At 39.9% G+C, this 23,084-nt stretch overlaps 1 protein-coding gene across 2 annotated transcripts in view; it reads left to right on the forward strand.

The window, feature by feature from the left end:
• Window positions 1–3,564: 3,564 nt before the first annotated feature.
• CROT (carnitine O-octanoyltransferase) overlaps window positions 3,565–23,084 on the forward strand; it is a gene marked incomplete at both ends in the record, with an annotated part of 63,841 nt that continues 44,321 nt past the window's right edge. For both annotated transcript variants that reach the window (XM_079711721.1, XM_079711722.1), the window contains 5 exons: window positions 3,565–3,679; window positions 7,233–7,357; window positions 8,808–8,989; window positions 9,161–9,285; window positions 17,296–17,404. In XM_079711721.1, the coding sequence (XP_079567847.1) occupies window positions 3,565–3,679; window positions 7,233–7,357; window positions 8,808–8,989; window positions 9,161–9,285; window positions 17,296–17,404 (656 nt within the window). The remainder of the gene's footprint in view (window positions 3,680–7,232; window positions 7,358–8,807; window positions 8,990–9,160; window positions 9,286–17,295; window positions 17,405–23,084) is intronic.

A 23,084-nucleotide genomic window follows, 5' to 3' on the forward strand; every position in this document is an offset into this window, starting at 1 on the left:
CCTGCCCCCGACGGAGGACGGGAGGCGGAGCTAGGTCGCACCAGAGCGCAGGCCCGGCCCGCCCCCCCCGCCTACAAGTACGCGGGGGGGTGGGAGAAGGAACCGTCGCGGCTTCCCAGCCAATCCCCGTTATCCAGTGCCCGTGGGGCGGGACCCTCGCGGCTCTCCGTCCAATTGCCGCTCCGGGGCGGCCTCAGGGAAGCACGCCTGCGCAGCTGTGCGGTGCGGCGGAGTTTATCAGCCGCTGGGGGTCGGGGCTAGCCAGCCGTTGGAGTAGTGTTCCTTCCCTCCCTCTCTCACGTCTTCCTCCCTCCTTCCCCCGCTAACCCTTCGCGGGTGGGGAAAAGTTAAGGCGTTAGAACAGCGTTAAGTTGTGGAGAGCGTCAGAGTTGCCAGGACTGGCGGGGATGCAGGCATCTCGCTTGCCGGGGTCTGAGAGGTATCCTTGAGGCTGGGCCGCTAGGCTGGGCCGTCGTGGTACTTGGTTGAATTTCTCTCACCTGGTGGCTTCTGGAGTATGCGGAGCTGCCTTTGCGTTGGTGGGAGGAGTCTCCGACCTCTCGTCGACCTCTACTCCTTCTGTTTCTAGAGCCAAGCTTTGAAATTGCAGCCCTGCGACAAAGCGCCGGCACCAGGTACCCGGGCACCGGGAGGTACATCGTTTCTGGGGACTGTCCCATGGAAGGGAGTGTAGTTGTCCTAGTAGTTAACCCAGTTAATAGTGTAGTAATTTTTATCCCGCTTTCTGGCAGCTGGACTGTTTGCGTGTGTTTGCTGTGATTGCCAAAAGTTTGAGGCTTGGGGCTTCCAACCCCTAAGTTGTCTGTCTTCCACCTTCTTTTACTAGTTTCTGTTGATTTTTTACCCCTGCAATTGTTAAACTTGTTTTTCTTCCTGCCCACAGTCACCAGCCCAGTTCAAATCTCTGTGATTCCAAAACAGATTTGTTGCAACACGCTCTTGGCAGTCCTAAACAATTGATCTTGGTGTACCGGTATGTGAAAATCTATTTATTTTACTTGTTTCTGTTTCTTGTTTACCTGATTCTGTTTTTCTACTTTGAGTTTACATCTTATTGCTCCCAGGAGGCCCACTGTAATTAAATCCAGCGTCATCATTTTCTTAATGCATTTGTAGGTTATTTTAGAATTGTATTATTTAATCTTTGTGATTGAGAGTTCAAAACAATCCTCCATGAAAGAATCTGATAATTCCTATTTTTACTGTGTACCTTTTGGTGAGTTAAGACTAGTGAGTATGGTACTGGTAGTCGTGGTCTCAGATTCCTAGAGTCTAGTGAGCGGCAGGGATGTATACAGAGAATAGCTTATTTTTTCTGTATATGTGTGTTAGTTTCCTATTGCTACCATAACAATTTATCACCAACCTAACAGTTAAAAAAACACAAACTTATTAACTAGCAGCTCTGTAGATGGGAGGTCTCTGTAGATTTAGCTGGGTACGCTGCTTAGGATCTCACAAAGCTGAAATAAAAGTTTGTTGGTCTGGCCTTTCTGAGGGAGAATCCATTTCCAGGCTCATTGAAGTTGTTGGCAGAATTAATTTCCATGCAGTTGTAGGACCGAGGTTCCTTACTGGCTGTCAGCTGGGGCCTGTCTCAGTTCCACAAGACCACCTGCATTTTCAAAGCCGGATAGCACCTCCAATCCTTTTCATGTTTTTAATCTCCCTGACTAGTCTTTTGCTACCTCCTGGAGAAAGCTTTCTGGTCCAGAGGGCTCAAGTGATTAGATTAGGCCCACCTGGATAACCTCCTTACTTCAAATAAGGTCAATTGTGCAATAACACCATCACAGTCAAGGAGGTGCTAATCTCATATTCACAGGTTCTGCGTATTAGAGGGGGCAGAATCATGGGGGCCGCTTACAGAAATTCTACGTAGCCTGATGTGGTTGTCTCAAAGCTAGATTATTTTTACAGTGCAGTTTTGCAGGTATTTAAAAAAAACCAAAACCCTAACAACAACTCTGTCTGATTATTTGAGTATCCTCTCTACAGATGAAGAAATTCAGGTAAAGTTATTTGTGCAGGGGCATATGGCTAGAAAATGGCGAGTTGGTATTTGGACCCAGATCTACATTTCTATTAGATCTAAAGGCGTGTTTGCAGATGGTCAAAGTGAAGTGCTTCTTCCTATTTAGATAGGAAGAAGCAGAGGAATTGAGATCTTTGTTGTACCTCATTTTTGGGTTATATTAGTGGTGTAGGCTAAGCTCTTCTCCCCTAACAAAGAAAGCCAAACTACAATGGCATAAATAAAAGATCTTTTTTTTTTTTTTTTGATACATCTAGAAGAAGGAGTCCAGGGCTAGTAGGAAGATTCTGACAGCCTCAATACCTGGCTCCCGTAAATGGGTACAAAGTGCTGTTCCAGTTGGGACTTTCCTGATAGGCAGTGAGGAGGAGAGAAAGCACAGGAGAACACCTGTAGTTCCTTACAGGTGAATGATCTGGAGGCAACATACACATCGCAAAGCCATACTGAGCTCCAAGGGAGAGTAGGAAAGATACAGCTATATGGCTGTCTCCCCAGCTGAAACTCAGGATTCTGTTAAGAAAGAAGGGGGAAAGTTATATTGGCTGAAAACAGTCTCTGCCACGCCATTGTTTTTTATAATGTTTTACTCTATAACTTTCTGAGTGGAATATTTTGTTTGGCTTTGCTATTAGTTTTAACAGGTAGTATTTGAAAGGACAGGAAATTCTTATTCAATATTAATGCTTCTTCATTTCTCAACTGCTATTTTAATATATAATTTATAAAGGCTTCTTTGAGGAATCTCTTTATTCACATTTTGTATTACTTTGATTTTTCTGAAAATTAATACATCTGTGGAAAATGTACAAGATTGCTTTGGGATACTTGAGATCATTCTGTTTAGGCCTCACACCACTGCAGGGTTAGGTTACAGCTGCCTGTCATATGACTTATGTACTCTGTAACATTTTGTAACTCTATAGTTGGATGACTCTTCCACAGCTTTTCATATTTTCCTCTTCAAAGTTCTTTCTCTCAGCCCATTATCCTTTTCTACACATCTGAATTCTACCTACCCATTTAGACCTCACCCACTATCATGTAGCCTTTGTATGGGAGGAAGATTGTGGTCAGACAGGTGTGGATTTGAGTTGTTGGTTTGACCTTAGGCAATTTACTAAATCTCTCTGAGTTTTGACTTCTTAGGTAAAATGGCAGTGAACGCCACCTTTCAGAGATAGTATGAATATGAGAGAGATAACACATTTTCTATAACACTTATTGCAGTACTTGGCAAATAGTAGGTGCTCAATAAATGATAATTATACTGGTCTTACTGATCACTCCTTGACCTCTAGCACTTTTGAGTCTACACTTTTTTTTTTTTAATTGGTTTTCTCTCTCTGACAAGTTCATGAATTCCTAAGGACTAGGACCAAGTCCTAGATATACTGTGGTCACTAAATAGTGATGTAGTGAGTTGGGACTAGCATCTAAAAGAATATTTATGACATTGAATTATGAGGGCTTTTTTTTTTCTTTAGTGTTCCTGTTGTGATCGCATCATGGAAAATCAGTTGGCTAAATCAAGTGAAGAAAGAACATTTCAGTACCAGGATTCTCTTCCATCACTGCCTGTTCCTTCACTTGAAGAATCATTAAAGAAATACCTTGAATCAGGTATGTTTGTAATCTTTTAGCATATATTAATATTGCTGGCAACTTAGAAAACTGCGAAATTGTTAGAAGTTGATGAGGGTCTAATTGCTTTTTCCTCTAGGCTTATGATAATTAAAATTATCCTTAAAATGTCCAAAACATTTCTGTCTTTCTCTCTCATGTTAATTTTTCCATAGTTTAAAAAGCCAGGTAGTACTTTTAGGCTTACAATAAGTCGTAGTCCTCTGCCTCATTTCCCCCACTGCCAATCCCATGCTCTTAGGCAAGCATTTTGAAATATTTTATCTGCTTCTTGTGTTTACCTCCAGATTTAAACTAACATTCTTTTTTTTTTTAAATATTTATTTATTTATTTATTTATTTTTGGCTGTGTTGGGTCTTCGTTTCTGTGCGAGGGCTTTCTCCGGTTGCGGCAAGCGGGGGCCACTCTTTATTGTGGTGCGCGGGCCTCTCACTATCGTGGCCTCTCTTGTTGTGGACAACAGGCTCCAGACGCGCAGGCTCAGTAGTTGTGGCTCACGGGCCTAGTTGCTCCTTGGCATGTGGGATCTTCCCAGACCAGGGTTCAAACACGTGTCCCCTGCATGGGCAGGCAGACTCTCAACTACTGCACCACAAGGGAAGCCCTAAACTAACATTCTTATGCTACTATTTCTTGGATTTTTTTTTTTTTAGTTGTAGATGTTATATATTAGTTCCTAAAAAGATGTAGGTTTAGCTGTCCTACACCCTCTAACCTCCACCTTCGCTTCCCAACGTTTATGCAATCTAACATATCCACATTTTCCCTCTCATTTTCTCAGTGTAGTTGTAAGAAATCACCATTTGCAGTTAGATTAGTGTTCACCTGATATAAATCAGCATTTACCCAAATTAATTTACCTGACCATTGAGGGTTTGTGGTTATGCAATTATTCACAAGAGACCCATTCAGTGTACAGTACTTTGATTACCTTTTTGCTGCATTTTTGGGTTTTTCCTCATTTTTCATTTGCTTAGTATGCTTTGTATCCACAACTAATTCACTCCCAAATACTTCACTACACCTAAAATCCCTGAATCCATTTAAGTACATAGGATAGTCCCTCAGTTTTATTTCTTCTTGGAGACATCCCTCCTGGGGCCCCCTACCTTCTTATTCCAATCAGTGTTCACTTTTTTCAAGCTGGCTGGACAACGCTTACCCCGGGGCTCTCGTGTAACCATCATCCTGGCGGTTCTCTTCACCTCTGTTTCCTGTGTTGTATTCCATGGTTCCTGGGTTCTGTCTTCCTCTTTTATTCCCTTATTTTGGTGAAGTACATCTTCAGTAGCTATTTGAGAAAGGGTGTCTGGGAGGAAAAGAATGTTATGACCTAAAAATGTATTTATGCTACTCATACTTGATTGTTTGGCTGAGTATAGAATTCTGGGTTGGAAATGACTTTTTCTTAAGTTTTGAAGTCACTGTTCGTTTGCTCCTCTTGAGAAATCTGATGCCATTCTGGTATTTGATCCTATATATGTGATCTGTTGTTTTTCACTCCCTGGATGTATTTGGAAACCTTTTCTTTATCCCTGTTATTCTGAATATCTCAGTGATGTCCCATGGTGTGTAGGTTTTGTCATTTATTTCTCTGAACACTTAGTGGGTCCCTTCCATTTAAAAAGTCATATTCTTCAGTTCTAGGAAATTTTAAAAATTTCATTTCCTTGATAGTTTTCTCCTCCCTTCTTTTTCTGAGAGCAACTCCTGTTACTTGGATCTGGGTCCTTCTGGGTGAAGCTTTTAATTAAAAAGTTGTTTTCCTTTCATTTTTAGTGCCTGTCCCTTTTTGGTCCATTTACTGTTTGATATCATTAGTCCTTTTTTGGTTTGTTCTGCTCTCTGACTGTTATGTTAGTGGCTTTCCTCAAATATCTGGCAATCCTTAGTCATTCATATTTGAGTCAGACCCTAAGAAGCTGACTGGGAGCTCCGTGTGTGTGGGTAGACCTTGACGACAAGTGGGCCTTATGATGAGCCTTGAAGGGTAATAGGGCAGAGATCTGGCATCTCCACTGGGACATATCCAAATACCAGTACTCCTTTCTCGTGGACTGATTGATTAATCAGCTTCTCCAAAGAAGAATTCTCTCATCTTTTGTTGCGAAGGCATAAGCCTGACTGTTAATGTTTTGGGAGCTGAGTGGAGAGGGGCGCAGGAGGGCTCATTGTTCTGGTGTGCACTTTCATTGTAATCCCTCTTTTTAAAATATGAGCTAGAATCCACATATTCTGCTTGTTTGGTACAACTTCTCCTGAGAGTAAACCTTCAGATTTCTAGTGCCATTGGGAAGGAGTTGCCTGGCTTTCTAGGATGGAGAAGATCTACAGGGATGTATGTGGATGGGCTGGTTGTCTGCCGCTTTTACCGATGTTGAAGCAGTCGTCCTTTCTTCAGCCTCACTTTGTCCCTTTCCTTTAGAAGTCCATGTCTCTTGAATTCTTGAACTTTCCTGGGGTTCTGCTGCAGGAGTTGACTTGCTTGTTGGTTTGCACCTAACCCTCCCCTGTCTCCCACTACATTCCACTTTCCAGGCTGTTGGTGCTTTCTCCATTCTGCGGTCAGTCACCATTTTCCCACGTGTTTTCTAATTTGTAAAATATTAACTTGTCTGCTGTCCTCTCTTCCTTCATTTTCTATGTCCTTAAGAATTTATGCCTTTTTAATTACTCTCATTTTAGTGAGTTTCTAGAAGTGAAGATAAATTTATGACCTTAGTTCCCTTTGTTTAATTGGAAGCCCTCTGATTTTTCTTTTTAATTCTTTTTTCACACCTACTTTCATCTTGGAATTCTAGTTTCTTTTTAAAAAAATTCACTGATTATTCACTTGTGCTCTCTGAATGCAGCTAATTTAAATTAACTTTAAGAGAAGACTTTGAAGTGACAAAAATAAAACAAAAGGAAGATATTAATGTCCCTTGATTTCTAATTTACTTTCATTTATAGCTTAATTTTCAGAACACTTGGTTTGCATGGACTGGGACCCCTGTATACTTTGTGTGTGTGTGTGTGTGTGTGTCTGTGTGTCTATGTGTGTGTCTGTGTGTGAGGGAAATCGTTATTGGCCAGAAGGGACCCTACACTGCTCTGGGAAGGCTTTACACTTAAATTTACATACATATTGCACTTACATTGATAATGTTTAAGGCTCTGCGTCAACATTAGTGGAAAGAAGCTTTAATTTCTCTCAGTTATGGCTAAACAGGATTTACTTTCCTATTGGACTAGTAGCTAGATGATAGTCCTATATGTCATTTTAACTATCATCATCTAGAATGATTTTTAAATAATTTGGGGGAAGTAGTTAGCAGACTACATAGTATCCACTGTTTTATTTTTTCCAGTATTTTGCATTATTGCTTTTCAGCCATTTTCATGTCGTAAACTCTATTATAATTTAGTGGACTGCTCTAATACATAAGTGTTTTATATAACTGAGTCAAGATTTGTGTAAGCAATAATAATTGAGGTGAGTTTGTGGTACTTGATATCTAAGTACTTTAATGCATTTTTTTTTCTTTATAGTAAAGCCATTTGCAAATGAAGAAGAATATAAGAAAACTGAAGCAATTGTCCAAAAATTTCAAAATGGTATTGGAGAAAAATTGCAGCAGAAATTACTTGAAAGGGCAAAAGAAAAAAGAAATTGGGTATTTATGTTATTGTACTTAGAATATTGATACTTAATGAAAAATATAAGTGTATCTGGCTTTCACTTTTAAATTATTACTGTATTGTAAAATCCTTTTAGTTATTGTTGTCTTTATCATCATCCAAAAGAATGAGTGAATTGTTTAACTCTGGGGAGCTTTAAGTAAGTGTTGTGTGTCGGCTCCTCTCCTATTGGGGAACCTGTTGACATGCAGAGTTCCTGGGACCAGTGATTCTGATTCAGTATCTCTGGAATGGGGGCCCAGAAATCCTTATTTTCGCAACTACTCCTTGTGGTTCTGATGCAGGTCATCTGTAGACCATGCTTGAGAAAAACACTTTGCGCAGATAATCAAAGTCCCACAACACTAAAATAAACATCACATTGGTGGCATACAAATATTTAAACAGTACGTAGGAGAAAAGGGGCATTATAAAACTGGAGTGGAGAATGGTTATGAGTATTCTATGTTTCAGTTAGATAGATTGAGGAGACAGTGGTTTCATAATTACTGAGGATGTCAGTAATTTGCCACAAGGAATCTTCTTTGACTTTTTCATCTTAACTACTCTGCTTCTGTAGTACAAACCAGAGGATGAGTTTTCATAATTTAAGATATTGCCTTAATCTAGAAATAATGATTGTAACTGTCATTTAGTTGTAGAAATAAAAAGCAAGCTGATCTTCTCATTGTCCTTTGATACCTATGAGGGAATAATAAAATTTTATACCTCAAGATGCCTTTTTTCTCAATCTTGAGCCTTGAGTGACTTTAATTAAATTAGGGTAAAGGTAAAGAAGTTGTTCTGCCTGTATCCTTTTCACTTATATCTTTTTCCAAATGACTGATTATAGTTTATAACATCAAATTCTTCAAAAAGAGCTCCAGGTAATTTGGTGACATCCAGTTACTTATACATGAAATTCAATTGCATGTCATGAAAGAGGGATGCATAGAAAGTGGTGTCAGTGAAAAATCCAAATTAGTTTTAAGCCTACTGAAAAGTTTTCATATTTCTATGAAAAAGGAAATAGGAAAATTATAAGTGCCTTAATAATTGTTATAATTGAGGATTTGTTGAATATCTATTGTACCCCAGGTACTCTGAGAAAACACACCTAGAGTACTTTGTCGGGTACTCCTGGTACTCTGAGTACTTGGTGATTTCAGTATGATCGGTCTGAAGGTGTTTGTTTCAGTGCTTTCTTGTTTGTTTTTGATAATGTAGTTGAACTGAATAGTACTTAATTCAGATCCCATAATTCTGAAAGAAAGAAATGATCACAGTACTGTTTTTTAATATCTGTGATGATTTAAAACACAACATGTTTTTAAGCGTTGAAGACTAATTAAAGAAAAAAGGACAAATAGAGGTTTTTTTCCCCCCAGCAGTTACACACTGAAGTATTATCAGTAACATTAGGCTGATGTTCTTAATTTCTTTTAGCTGGAAGACTGGTGGCTAAATGTTGCCTACCTGGATGTTCGTATACCATCACAACTGCATGTCAACTTTGGGGGTGCTGCAAGCCATATTGAACACTACTGGCCTCCAAAGGAAGGCACGCAATTGGAAAGAGGAAGTATAAGTCTTTGGCATATCTTGAACTACTGGCAGCTATTAAGAAAGTAAGGATAGTTACGTCAATTTGGTTACATATTTACCCAAGGTCTCAGGTCGCACAATGTTGAGAAGCTTAACTTACTCATATGGGGATGAATACTATAGGTGTGACTGTTTGGTTTATAAATTTTATAATGATTTCTTGGTCAATATACTTTTTTGGTTTGTTTTAATAGAGAAAAATTGCCTGTTCATAAAGTTGGAAATACTCCTCTAGATATGAATCAATTCCGAATGCTGTTTTCCACCTGCAAGGTTCCAGGGATTACTAGAGATTCAGTTATTAATTATTTTAGGACTGGTAAGTAGAAAACAAACACATGTACTTTTTCTGGTAAAAGCATTGGAATTTGGGTAGTTTTGCTGCAGTTTCTTCTGTGATGCTGTGGAACATACTTTTTTTTTTTTTTTTTGGCTGCTCCGTGTGCCTTGTGAGATATTAGTTCCCTGATCAGGGATAGAACCTGGGCCCACAGCAGTGAAAGTGCCGAGTCCTAACCACTGGACCACCAGGGAATTCCCATGACACTGTGGAACATACTTTTTTTTTTTTTATTTGGAACATACTGTTTTGAAAAATATTTCTTACTGGATTTTGACTAATCAGAAGCTTTCTATGAACCTTTTCTTTCAGTCATAGTGATTAGCTGGAAGTAATTTGTGGGAATGGATTTTTTGAAACTGTCTTACATGGTTCTGTACAAACCTGTTGCTTATGTTGCATCATTTGAGAGTTTAAATTTTAGTTAAAGAGTAGAATTATGAATCAGTTTTAGGAGATCTGGAGCATATGATCTGGATCCTTCTCTTTCTACCCTCATTTCTTATCTGAATTCTCTTTTTGAGTGTTTGTATGTGCTCATCATGTCCCATTTGTCTTTGTGAGTATGCTTTCCTCCCCTCAACCCACCCCTCTTCTTCGTATGAGGTAAGAGCCTGATACCAATCTTCTTGAAGGCACATGAGTTCAGATTGACTCATCAAAGTTTTTGTTTTTACAGTTAGTTTAATGGCGCTTTCTGCTTGGTGTCCTAGCATATCTTCAAAGGGAAAATTCTGTTGTAGTAACTGCTGGTTTCCAGTTACTTCTGGAACTTTTCTTATAAATTTAATAACATAGTTTATATTACTGCAGAATGTCATTATGAATGGGTATTTTTCTTATATAAAATTTTATTTAAAAGTAAAATTTCAATACCCAATTTTGCTTGTAGTGTGAGAAGTATAAGTTTACTTTCATGTAGAACTCAACTTCTTGCGTGTAAAACTCTGTAGGAGCTTGAGATATTTAATGTCCTTAAGACCAGACACATTTACCTTGATGTTGCAAGAGAAAGAATTAAAAGAAAGAATTAGGAAGCTGGTTATTTATGGCATAAAGTTGAACGTCCAAATGTGAATTGAAAAGATGAACAGGAGGGCTTCCCTGGTGGCGCAGTGGTTGAGAGTCCGACTGCCGGTGCAGGGGACACTGGTTCATGCCCCGGTCTGGGAAGATCCCACATGCCACGGAGTGGCTGGGCCCGTGAGCCATGGCCGCTGAGCCTGCGTGTCCGGAGCCTGTGCTCCGCAACGGGAGAGGCCACAACAGTGAGAGGCCTGCGTACTGCAAAAAAAAAAAAAAAAAAAGAAAAAAAAGAAAAGATGAACAGGAGAAAATTGATAGGAGAAGAGCAGTAGCAAATAGAAATAATATGCATATTAGTTAAGAACTATTATCAATAGACCTGGCTTTGAATTCAATCTTTTATCGCTTAGTACTTATGTCTTTAGATAAGGTAAGTTCTTTAACAGTGCATAAGGTGGGGATTCATTAATTTAATAATGTACTTCTTGATACAGTGGTTTAAGCTGTCATGGTTAGTATGTTCTTGAACTTACAGTTAGTTGAAGAGGTGCAAATAGGGATAAAGCTGAGGGACTCAGTAAACATGAAAAAATATAGAGTTTGTGACAAATGCTATATAGAGAATTCAAATCACATGAGTAACTGGGTGGCTGTTTTAGATTAGGTCATCAGGGAAGACCTCACTGAGGATCTGAATAATAAGATGATCTGGCACAGTTTTTTGCTTTTCATTTTTGTTTTTGTTTAGTTCAGCTTGTTGTTGGTGGTGGAGGTGGAGGTGGTGGTGGGGTGTGTGTGTGTGTGTGTTGAGGGGGGAATCTTCTGGGCATGAATAAACTTGGCATGTTCGAAGGGCAGTGTGGATGGAGCAGAGTAGTAGGCAAGAAGGAGGGGGCGGGTTGTAAAGATGTAAAAGAGTCTGGATCATATAGTACTGTGTAAGCCAACTAAGGTTTTTTGGCTTTTATTTAAAATGTGATTAGATACTATTAGTGGGTTTTGACCAAGAGAGTGATGTGAACAGTTTATGTTTTAAAAAAGATCATTCTGCCTGCTGTTTGAGGACTAAATTTTTAAGAGAGAGACATGTAGCAGCAGGGAGATGAATTAGAAGCTTGTTTTAGTAGTCCCAGTGAGCCATAACAATGACTTGTCCTAGGGTGGTAGCATGGAGGTGGTGAATAGTTACTAGATTCTGGAGATATTTTGGATATGGAGTAAGCAGAATTATTCATAGATTGGTTGTGAGATGTGAGAGAAAAAGAGGAATCAGATGACCTCAAGTTACTGGGCTTGAGAAGCTAACGGGGTAGATAGGTGTGTTGGTTCATGAGGTGGGGAAAACTGGGAGGAAATATTTAGGGAAGAAAATAAAGAGTTCCCTAGACTGCACTGAATTTAAGATGCCTTTTAGACATCTAAGTGAAAATGTAAATAGGCAGTTGGGTACAGAGTTTGGGGTACTGGGGAGAATTCAGAACTGCAGATAAAGATTTAGGAGTCATCATTAGCAGGCATAGAAATCATTTCTACCCCCATAAAAATAGGTAGGATTACTTTTGGAATACATATAGCTGAAGATGATCTGGGGAACCAGTACTGATCCTGATCACAGTCAAATATAGTATTTGGTGGTCAGAGAAGGAGGAACCAGCACAAGAGGCCAAAGCAGGAAGAAAACAAGAACAGTGGTCTCCCAGAAGCCACGAGAAAGAACTGTTTACCTAATGCTCCCATGAGGTCAAATGAGGTAGAAATTGAAAGTGACCATTGGATTTGTCAGAGTGATGTGGACAGAGGCTGCCCCTGACAAGAGCAGTGTTAGTGGAAGTTGGGGAACGGAGCTCAGCTGGAGGAGATGAAAGCAAACTGAAGAAGTGGTGGCAGCATTTGGAAATAATGCTTGCAGAAAAGGTTTGGATGTGCAGTGGGAGATTGTGTGTGTGTGTGTGTGTGTGTTATTTTTTTAAAAAAGATGGGTGATACATCATAGGAATGACATAGGAGAGAAGGAAAAATTATCTTGCAGGGGAAAGGATAAAGAACCAAAGACATTGAGAATATAAGAGCAGAAATTGTGGAAGAACTGGTCTTTGGCAGGAGCAGGGATGAGAGGCAATGCAGAAAGTGTGCGTCCAGATGCACACAGATGGGCTGATCTTGCTGTAGAAAGAGGAGGCTGTTCCATGTAATGCTTGTGTTTTCCTTGGTGAAATAAGAACTGAGGTGGGGGTGGAATATTTGAGGAAAAAAGGAGATGGTTTGAAATGGTCATTTTGGAAAGTGGGAAAAGCAAACATACTGTGGAAACATAGGGTAGCTAAACAGTGTTGAGATGTGTTTTTATGAATTTAAAGTTAGACTATATGGTGTGTTGTGTTTTTTCCTTCAGCAACAGGGGCAGGTGCAGAGGAAGAGGGAGTGAAGATTTTTGCAAGGGAGAAATTATAATGTTGGCTATAGAATCTGTCCTGGATAAGGAGAAAATTGAAGTAATTATGTGTGTTGAGGGGGACGGCAGCATGCAGGCTGCTGCAGATAAGAGGCTAGTCTCAATAAGGAGGCAAGTTAGACCTAGTTTTGTTTTTTGTTTTTTACCTTACGAGACCATTAAGACTAATTCAGTTTTGCTTTTCATCCTGTGCACCTCATTTTGCCCAAGAAGTTCAGACTTCGAATGTCATCTCTTGTCATCTAGATGCATGGATTTGTGCATAGCCTAATTTGACTCAAGTTCCCCACTGCTGGGACCCACCCTCCACTCCTTCCCCAAACCCTTCTGCTGTACTTGATGGAGCTCATGGTCAGCAGAATCCATTATATTTTCCACCTTTTCTCAGAAAGTTCCCCTTTCCTTCTGAAAGGTGCTGTTCATGAAACCTGGTTATTTTTTTTACACCGCTTTTCCTATAACCATCTCAAATGGGGATTTTGTTTTTCTCTTACACTTTGGTACTGGAAGGCAAGTAGGAGATGTTGGTGTCTTCTTTATTTCCTGTTGCCCTTTTCATGTTTTCTTTTCCCTTGCAATTTTAGCTCTTGAAAAAAAAAATGCTATCAGGTTATGTCACCCCTGCTTGTCATTGTCATAGTGACTTCTCTTTTGGTCACTTTCCTTCATTCATTGATTGCTTTAGCACCAGTCTCACTGTCTGTCTCTCCATTACTACCTCAGTCACATTCTTGCTGGCTTCAGCCTCCATTTGTGGATGACCCGTGGCTCCTCCTTCCTTCCTCTCCTTCTCAAGCAGCCACCCACTCCCATGGCCCAGCCATAGACCCTGTTGTAATCACCTCCACCTCTCACCTCCAACAGTGTGGTTCTAGGCATCTCACTCTGACCTCCACCTTCTCTTCACAGCTCACTTCCTTTCGGTCCACCTCAGCCATTTCTTTGACCACATCTTGACTTAAAATTCAGTTACTCTGCAGTTCTTCACTGTTTCATTTCTCCCTCCCCGTGGCCACATGTTCACATCTCTGTGGTTCTTTGCTGTCACCACTCCTTACGTATACATTCAAACCTTTGCTCAGCTGCTCCCTCCCTCCCCACTCCACCCCCGCCTCAGCACTTTAAATTTCAGTCTTCTGTCTTTCCTCCACATATTCAAGAGACCTACCCTAGCAATTTACTTGGCCAGAGGGAACCACAAAACATCACTTAACCTTTCTCAGTCAAACCTCAAGTGGACGCAAAGCACTACCTTGCTGTACTCTTTTGTCAAGCTGTTCTCTCACTTCCAGAGAAGACTGTTTCATGCCTTTCTCCTTCTTTATTCCCAGCTAATGAACTCTTTTATTTCTCAACAAATGTAAAGCAATGTTTCTATCACCAAAGTTGCCAACCTATCTGGTAGGCAGAATAATGACCCCCAAATACGTCCACTTCCTAATCCTTGGAACCGACTGAATGTGTTACCTTAAGTGGTAAAGGGGAATTAGGTTGCAGATGAAATTAAGTTTGCTAATCAATTGACCTTGAGATAAGGAGAGTATCCTGGATTATTCAGGTGGGCCCAGAGCAATCATAAGAATTTTTATAAGTGAAGAAAGAGGCAGAGGAGAGAACCAAAGGGGTGGAAGCATGAGAAAATCATGATCCTCTCTTGATGGCTCTGAAGATGGAGGAATGGAGGGAATTCCCTGGCGGTCCAGTGGTTAGGACTCAGCACTTTCACTGCCAGGGTCCAGGTTCAATCCCTGATCAGGGAACTAAAACCCTGCAATCCGTGTGGGGCAACCCACCCTCCCAAAAAAATGGAGGAATGGGGCCCTGAGCCACGGAATGTGGGCAGCCTCTAGAGGCTGAAAAAGCAAAGGAAACAGATTCTCCCCTAGAGCCTCCAGAAGGAACACAGACTTGCTGACACGCTCATTTTAGCCCAGTGAGACACATTTCAGACTTCGGTCCCCAGACCTGTAAGACAGTAAATTTGTGTTGTTAGTGTTGATTTACCACTAAGTTAGTGGTAATTTATTACAGCAGTCATAGAAACATTCATTCAAATATTGGCCCATTCTGTAACCTCCTTGCAGTACACTACTGCACATTCATATACTTTGTCTTCTCTTTCTAAGAGTGTGGAACTGTTCTGACTCTTAAGGATAACCCTTCTGTAAGGTGCCTTGGGCTCTACCACCTCTTGTTTAATCAAGGACCTTGCTTCTGCATTATCCTTTCTCTCTGTGCTGCATTAACAGTTTTCCCTCTTTAGCGGGTTGTACCAATTTGTAATATCTCCCTTCTTAAAAAGAAAAAATTGACCTCTTGCTTCCTTCAAGTGTCACACCCCAGTCAAAGCCACCATCAACTCTCACTTAGGTGGTTCTCACCGGGACCACTTCAGTTACCTCCTAACTGATCTTGCTGTATATTTTCTTCCCTCTTAAAATCTCTTTTCCATATGGCAGCTAGAGTGCCCTTTATAAAGTATTAATTAGGTGACATTATTACTGTCCTGCTTAAAACCTTCCATTGGCTTCTTTTCCATCATGCTTCAAATCGCAAGCCCTTTCTAAGGCCAATATGGTCTGGCCCCAATTTTTTCTACCATTCTACCCATTTCTCTCTGCTGCAGCTGCACTGACCTTGTTTCCCTTTAAGCAGACCAGCTCATTTTTGTCCTAATGCCCGTGTACTTGCTGTTTCCTCTACCTGGAACTCTCTTCCTGCAGGTATTTCTGTACTCACACCTTTGCTTCATTTTGTTCTCTGCTCAAATATCCCCTCTTATGCTCATCCTGTGGCGGCACCCTTCTGTCGTCCTCTTCCCAAATATTTATTGATTAACTTGGCATCAGGTTTATTTTATTTTTTCTTTTGAAGCCTGAAATTTTAGGTAATAGAGGACAGCAATAAAAGGTAGTGGTGGTAAATGTAAAAGGATATGGACGTTTTTGAAGGGGAAGAAAGAAAAAATGGTTTGGAAATAGCCATGAGGGACAAAGGAAATACATACCTCACCTACAAGGACTTGAGGAAATAGGATATAAGAGAAAAAATAATAGTGCTATCAGGAAATGGCTCTTCCTCTTAGCTGATGAATAGATTTCATTAGATAATCTGTGTAAAACATTTAACACAGTTCCTTGTATGTAATGTCAACCAATAAATTTACTTCCAGTGGCAGTATATGTCTTTCCTAACTTTCTTCCTCTTCTTTCTTTTTTGAGAGGGAAGGAGCAGAGATCTTATAGGAAGACCCTTGTCAAAGGGACTAGTACTTGAAAAATGGGACTAAATCAGAATAGTCTGAGATTTACAAATCTCAAAAATAAATAGTTCTTGGGGAATTAAGAGGTGCCAAATGAGTCATAGAATCAGTTATCAGTGGCTTACCAGGTGTCATCAGAGCCTTAAGTAATGCTACAGATTGGGCAAAATGCTTTCTCCTTGCCACCCAGGCATACAGTGTCCTTATTCTACTGAAAACTATTTTATTGAGAAATCACAGATAGATACTATTGCAGTTAAATTATGTGATGATCAATAAATATTAAAATAATCCCAAGCAGGACAGGAATAAAGACACAGACGTAGAGAATGGACTTGAGGACACAGGGAGGGGCAAAGGTAAGCTGGGACGAAGTGAGAGAATGGCATGGACTTGCATATACTACCAAATGTAAAATAGATAGCTAGTGGGAAGCAGCCACGTAGCACAGGGAGATCAGCTCAGTGCTTTGTGACCACCTAGAGGGGTGGGATAGGGAGGGAGGGTGGGAGGGAGACGCAAGAGGGAGGAGATACGGGGATATATGTATATGTATAGCTGATTCACTTTGTTATAAAGCAGAAACTAACACTCCATTGTAAAGCAATTATACCCCAATAAAGATGTTAAAAAAAAAAAAAGAAAAACCCCAAAAGAAACTTAACTCAAATAGCTCTCCTCCAGGATTTCTCTGCGACCCTTTTCTCTTCCCATCCTATCCATAAATAAAACTAGAAAGCCCTGCAATAATATGGAATTTATATGACTCTTAAGGTATACAAATATTTGAAACTTTCATGGATTTCTAGATGTTTTACATAGACGGGTTTCAGGAACATGTATTTATGACATAATAACTGAAACTTATCACCTTATTAAAGTGTTTTTATTCATGTGACTTTTTTTTTTTTTTTTTTTTTGCGGTACGCGGGCCTCTCACTGTTGTGGCCTCTCCCGTTGCGGAGCACAGGCTCCGGACGCGCAGGCTCAGCGGCCATGGCTCACAGGCCCAGCTGCTTCACGGCATGTGGGATCTTCCCGGACTGGGGCACGAACCCGTGTCCCCTGCATCGGCAGGCGGACTCTCAACCACTGCGCCACCAGGGAAGCCCCATGTGACATATTTGATGAATATATGATAGATAAAATATTGGAGGAATTTTTTTTTTCTGTTGGATGTAAATATGCAGCTTTACTCTTGCTTAACTTTGAGAGATTTGAGTCTTCTGTTTCCTTTTTCTTTTTCCAGAGAGTGAAGGGCATTGCCCAAGTCACATTGCAGTGATGTGTCGAGGCCGAGTTTTTGTGTTCGATGTAATGCATGAAGGATGTTTGATGACCCCACCAGAGATTCTCAGGTTTTCACACTTTTTTTTTTTAATCTCTATATATTTTAAATTTTATTTCATTTATTTATTTTTGGCTGCTTCGGGTCTTAGTTGCAGCAGACGGGATCTTCATTGCAGCATGCAGGATCTTTCATTGTGGTGTGCGGGCTTCTGTCTAGTTGTGGCACGTGGGCTCCAGAGTACATGGGCTCAGTAGTTGCGGTGTGCAGGCTTAGTTGCCCTGTGGCATGTGGGATCTTAGTTCCAGGACCAGGGATCGAATCCACGTCCCCTGCGTTGGAAGGTGGATTCTCAACCACTGGACCACTAGGGCAGTCCCTTGTCCCTCAGACTACATTCTTTTTTTATTTTATTTATTTATTTATTTTTAATTTTTGGCTGTGTCTGGTCTCAGTTGCAGCACGTGGGATCTTTGTTGCGGTGCATGAGCTTCTCTCTAGTTGTGGCATAGGGGCTTCTCTCTAGTTGTGGCGCCTGGGCTTCTCTCTAGTTGTGGTGTGTGGGTTTTCTCTCTCTAGTTGTGGCACCTGGGCTCCAGAGCATGTGGGCTCTGTAGTTTGTGGCATGCAGGCTCTCTAGTTGCAGTGCGCGGGCTCAGTAGTTGCCCCGCGGCATGGGGGATCTTAGTTCCGCCCAGGCATCGAATCTGTGTCCCCTGCATTGGAAGGCGAATTCTTTACCACTGGACCACCAGGGAAGTCCCTCAAACTATTTTCTTGAGTCTCATTAGGTCTTAAGATTTTGCTTGAGTTAAAAAATAAATGTTCAAAATTACCTTTTTAAAAGGTGACGGTAAGGTGAGAAATAAGAATTTTATATGTGCTAATTTTTAAAAATCTATTTTTATTTTATTTTTAATTTAAATTAACTTTAAATTTTACTGGATGTATATGAATATATTCTCCTTGGAGAAAAGATAAACATTACAAATATTACTCATCCCATTCCTGGTCCCCAAATTAATCACTGTTGCTAGTTTGGTATATTCTACCCTTCCAGATCTGTTGCAGTGAATTTATATGCACATACAGATTTTAAAAAAAGAACATGTATGTATATTTTATATGTAATATATATTACATATATATACAAATAGTATGTACATATAATAGTGTATACAGAGAGAGTATTATTTTGTACGTTTTTTGTTTTTTCTTTAATAAATTTATTTATTTATTTTTGTCTGCGTTGGGTCTTCGTTGCTGCGCGTGGGCTTTTCTCTAGTTGTGGCGAGCAGGGGCTACTCTTTGTTGTGGTGCACGGGCTTCTCATTGCGGTGGCTTCTCTTGTTGCGGAGCACAGGCTCGAGGTGTGTGGGCTTCAGTAGTTGTGGCACGTGGGCTCGGTAGTTGTGGCTCCCAGGCTCTAGAGTGCAGACTCAGTAGTTGTGGCTCACGGGCTTAGTTGCTCCGCGGCATGTGGGATCTTCCTGGACCAGGGCTCGAACCCGTGTCCCTTGCATTGGCAGGCAGATTCTTAACCACTGCACTACCAGGGAAGTCCTGGGTATAGTTGTTTTACAATGTTGTGTTAGTTTCTACTGTACAGCGAAGTGAAGTTCCCTGTGCTATACAGCAGGTTCTCATTAGTTACCTATTTTATACGTATTAGTGTATATATGTCAATCCCATTCTCCCAGTTCATCCCATCCGCCCCTTTCCCCCCTTGGTGTCTATACATTTCTTCTCTACATCTGTGTCTCTATTTCTGCCCTGCAAACCGGTTCATCTGTACCATTTTTCTAGATTCCACATATATGCGTTAATAAACGATATTTGTTTTTCTCTTTCTGACTTACTTCACTCTTTATGACACTTTCTAGGTCCACCCACGTCTCTACAAATGACCCATATTTGTTCCTTTTTATGGCTGAGTAATAGTCCATTGTATATTTGTACCACATCTTCTTTATGCATTTATCTGCTGATGGACATTTAGGTTGCTTCCATGACCTGGCTATTGTAAATAGTGCTGCATATGTTTATATTTTTAAAGTTAGTATTATGGAAAATGTCCAGAGGTAGCAGGAATTACATAATGAAGCTCCTCCATGTACTCACACCCAGCTTCAACAGTTATTAACTCCTAGCTTCAACAATTATAAATTCATAGCCTTGTTTCAACTGTACTTCCTGTGCCCCTCCCATCACTCCCCCATGGATTATTTTAAAGAAAATCTCAGACATAATATCCTTTCACTATAAATAGTATGACTCTCTAAGATATGAGGAGTCTTAAAAACATAAATATACAGTACCATTATCACACCTAATGACTTGCTTATTCTAAAAAGTTAATCAAGGATTTATTAATATATTAATATATCAGTACAATCAGTTGTTCAAAGTTTCTAGATTGTCTTCTAAATGTTGAATTATGTGAAGTATATATATTTTAAATTATTTTTATTGAGTATTACAGACATGTACACAAGCACATACAGAAGTACATAGCTAATTACTCATCCAGCCACCACGCAGATCAAGATACAGAATGTTTCCATTACTCCAGAAATCCCCCTTGTACCACTTCCCAGTTACTGGGCTTTTGTTCCTTCTCAAGGATAATCACTTAGCTTGCTTGCAGTTTTTATTAGTACAAAAAATGCTGCTGTGAAAATTCCTGTACAAGTCTTTGATGTATACATGCATGCACTTCTGTCTGATTACACTCAGGAGAGGACTTGGGGAGACATAGTGTATGTGTATGTTCGGCCTCAGTGGTTGTGCCAGCTTTCCAAAGTAGTTGTGCTAATAAGCACTTGAACTAGTGTGTTCAACACTAGGAGTGTTGTAGGAGTTCCTTATACATTCTGGATATGAGCTTTTCATGGGTTTCAAAGTGTCTTTTTGATCAACAGAAGCTCTACATTTGAATGTAGTCTAATTTATCAATCTTTTACCATACGGATTGTACTTTTTGTGTACTGTTTAAAATTTTTTTTTCCTAACCCAGTGTTAGGAAGATATTTTCTCTTTTTAAAAATTTATTTATTTATTTATTTATTTTTGGCTGCATTGGGTCTTTGTTGCCGCATGCAGGCTTACTCTAGTAGCAGCGAGCGGGGGCTACTCTTCATTACGTTGCATGGGCTTCTCATTGCGGTGGCTTCTCTTGTTGCAGATCATAGGCTCTAGGAAAGCAGGCTTCAGTAGTTGTGGTGTGTGGGCTCTGTAGTTGTGGCATGTGGGCTCAGTAGTTGTGGCTCGCAAGCTCAGTAGTTGTGGCGCACGGGCTTAGTTGCTCCATGGCATGTGGGATCTTCCTGGAGCAGGGATTGAATCTGTGTCCCCTGCATTGGCAGGTAGATTCTTAGCCACTGTGCCACCAGGGGAGTCCCTTGCCTATTTTTCTTTTTTTTTTTTAAAGATAGAAAAAAAGAAATAACACTTTATTTCCAGATAATTAAAGAATCTAAAATGATGTATAGAATTAGAATTAATAAGTGACTTTAGCAAGCTGGATATGAGGTCTTCATATAAAAATTAATATTTCTATATACTAGCAATTAGTAAAAGAAAATTTAAGAGAGAATTTACGAAACCTCTTTTTTTATTTTCACACACACACACACACACACACACACACTGTATCTTATTTTTACAAGAGATAAATAAACTGTCACCAAGCATTGTAAATGGATGACCACAACAAAAGCAACAATGATTGCAACTACCAAACACGAAACACACTCATACTATGTCATAATATTGACATTTAGTCCAATAATCCTCCAGCGAAAATTGATTTGTATATTTTTTGCCTCTGAGTCCTTGTGGGATTTTTTTTTTTTTTTTTTTTTTTTTGCAGTACACGGGCCTCTCACTGTTGTGGCCTCTCCCGTTGTGGAGCACAGGCTCCGGATGTGCAGGCTCAGTGGCCATGGCTCACAGGCCCAGCCGCTCCACGGCATGTGGGATCTTCCTGGACTGGGGCATGAACCTGTGTCCCTGCATTGGCAGGCAGGCTCTCAACCACTGCGCCACCAGGGAAGCCCGGATTTTTTTTTTTTTAATTCAAACAGAAAGTCACAAAAATTATAATCATCCTCATCAGTTCACTCAGTCCCATGTAATTAATTTTTTTTTCATCTTGATCTTTTGTTAGCACTTTTATAATTCATCAGTTTTCCATTAGAGTTCTGAAAATGCCTATTCATTCAGTTCAGCAGTATAGTCACTTACCAGAAACCTGAACTTGTCAGAGTCTTTTCCATGAATTCCTTGAAGATGAAACCCTTTTATAGGAACATTTTTGCAAAAGCATCAGAGTACTCTCAGAACTGTCTGTAAATGACAAAAGGCATAAAAATGACCACGGTTAAAGATTTGATGAAAGTTCATAATGCAATTCACAAGGAAATTTAGTTATTTCTGAGATACACATTTTCAAGTAGTAAATAGACTTATGACTTATAACATTATACCCGAACATATAAGATATTTAGAAATTTCATGTAATGTCTGAAACATTTATATTAACATATTTCCATACAAATAACCCAACGAAAGTTTAGTATTTTTATTTTTGTTTGTTTTTTTATACTGCAGGTTCTTATTAGTCATGAGTTTTATACATATCAGTATATACATGTCAATCCCAATCGCCTAATAAATCACACCACCACCACCATCCCCACCCCACCGCAGTTTTCCCCCTGTGGTGTCCATACATTTGTTCTCTACATCTGTGTCTCAACTTCTGCCCCACAAACCGGTTTATCTGTACAATTTTTCTACGTTCCACATACATGCGTTAATATACGATATTTGTTTTTCTCTTTCTGACTTACTTCACCCTGTATGACAGTCTCTAGATCCATCCACATCTCAACAAATGACTCAATTTCATTCCTTTTTATGTCTGAGTAATATTCCATTGTATATATATACCACAACTTCTTTATCCATTCGTCTGTCGATGGGCATTTAGGTTGCTTCCATGACCTGGCTATTGTAAATAGTGGTGCAATGAACATTGGGGTGCATGTGTCTTTTTGAATTATGGTTTTCTCTGGGTATATGCCCAGTAGTGGGATTGCTGGATCATATGGTAATTTTACTCTTAGTTTTTTAAGGAACCTCCATACTGTTCTCCATAGTGGCTGTATCAATTTACATTCCCACCAACAGTGCAAGAGGGTTCCCTTTGGTCCACACCCTCTCCAGCATTTGTTGTTTGTAAATTTTCTGATGATGCCCATTCTAACTGGTGTGAGGTGATACCTCATTGTAGTTTTGATTTGCATTTCTCTAATAATTAGTGATTTTGAGCAGCTTTTCATGTGCTTCTTGACCGTCTGTATGTCTTCTTTGGAGAAATGTCTATTTAGGTCTTCTGCCCATTTTTGGATTGGGTTGTTTGTTTTTTTAATATTGAGCTACATGAGCTGTTTATATATTTTGGAGATTAATCCTTTGTCCATGGATTCATTTGCAAATATTTTCTCCCATTCTGAGGGTTGTCTTTTCGTCTTATTTATGGTTTCCTTTGCTGTGCAAAAGCTTTGAAGTTTCTTTAGGTTCCATTTGTTTATTTTTGTTTTTATTTCCATGACTCTAGGAGGTGGATCAAAAAAGATCTTGCTGTGATTTATATGAAAGAGTGTTCTTCCTATGTTTTCCTCTGAGAGTTTTATAGCGTCCGGTCTTACATTTATGTCTTTAATCCATTTTGAGTTTATTTTTGT

Source organism: Hyperoodon ampullatus, assembly GCF_949752795.1.
Source record: "Hyperoodon ampullatus genome assembly, chromosome: 9".
NCBI lineage: Eukaryota > Metazoa > Chordata > Mammalia > Artiodactyla > Ziphiidae > Hyperoodon > Hyperoodon ampullatus.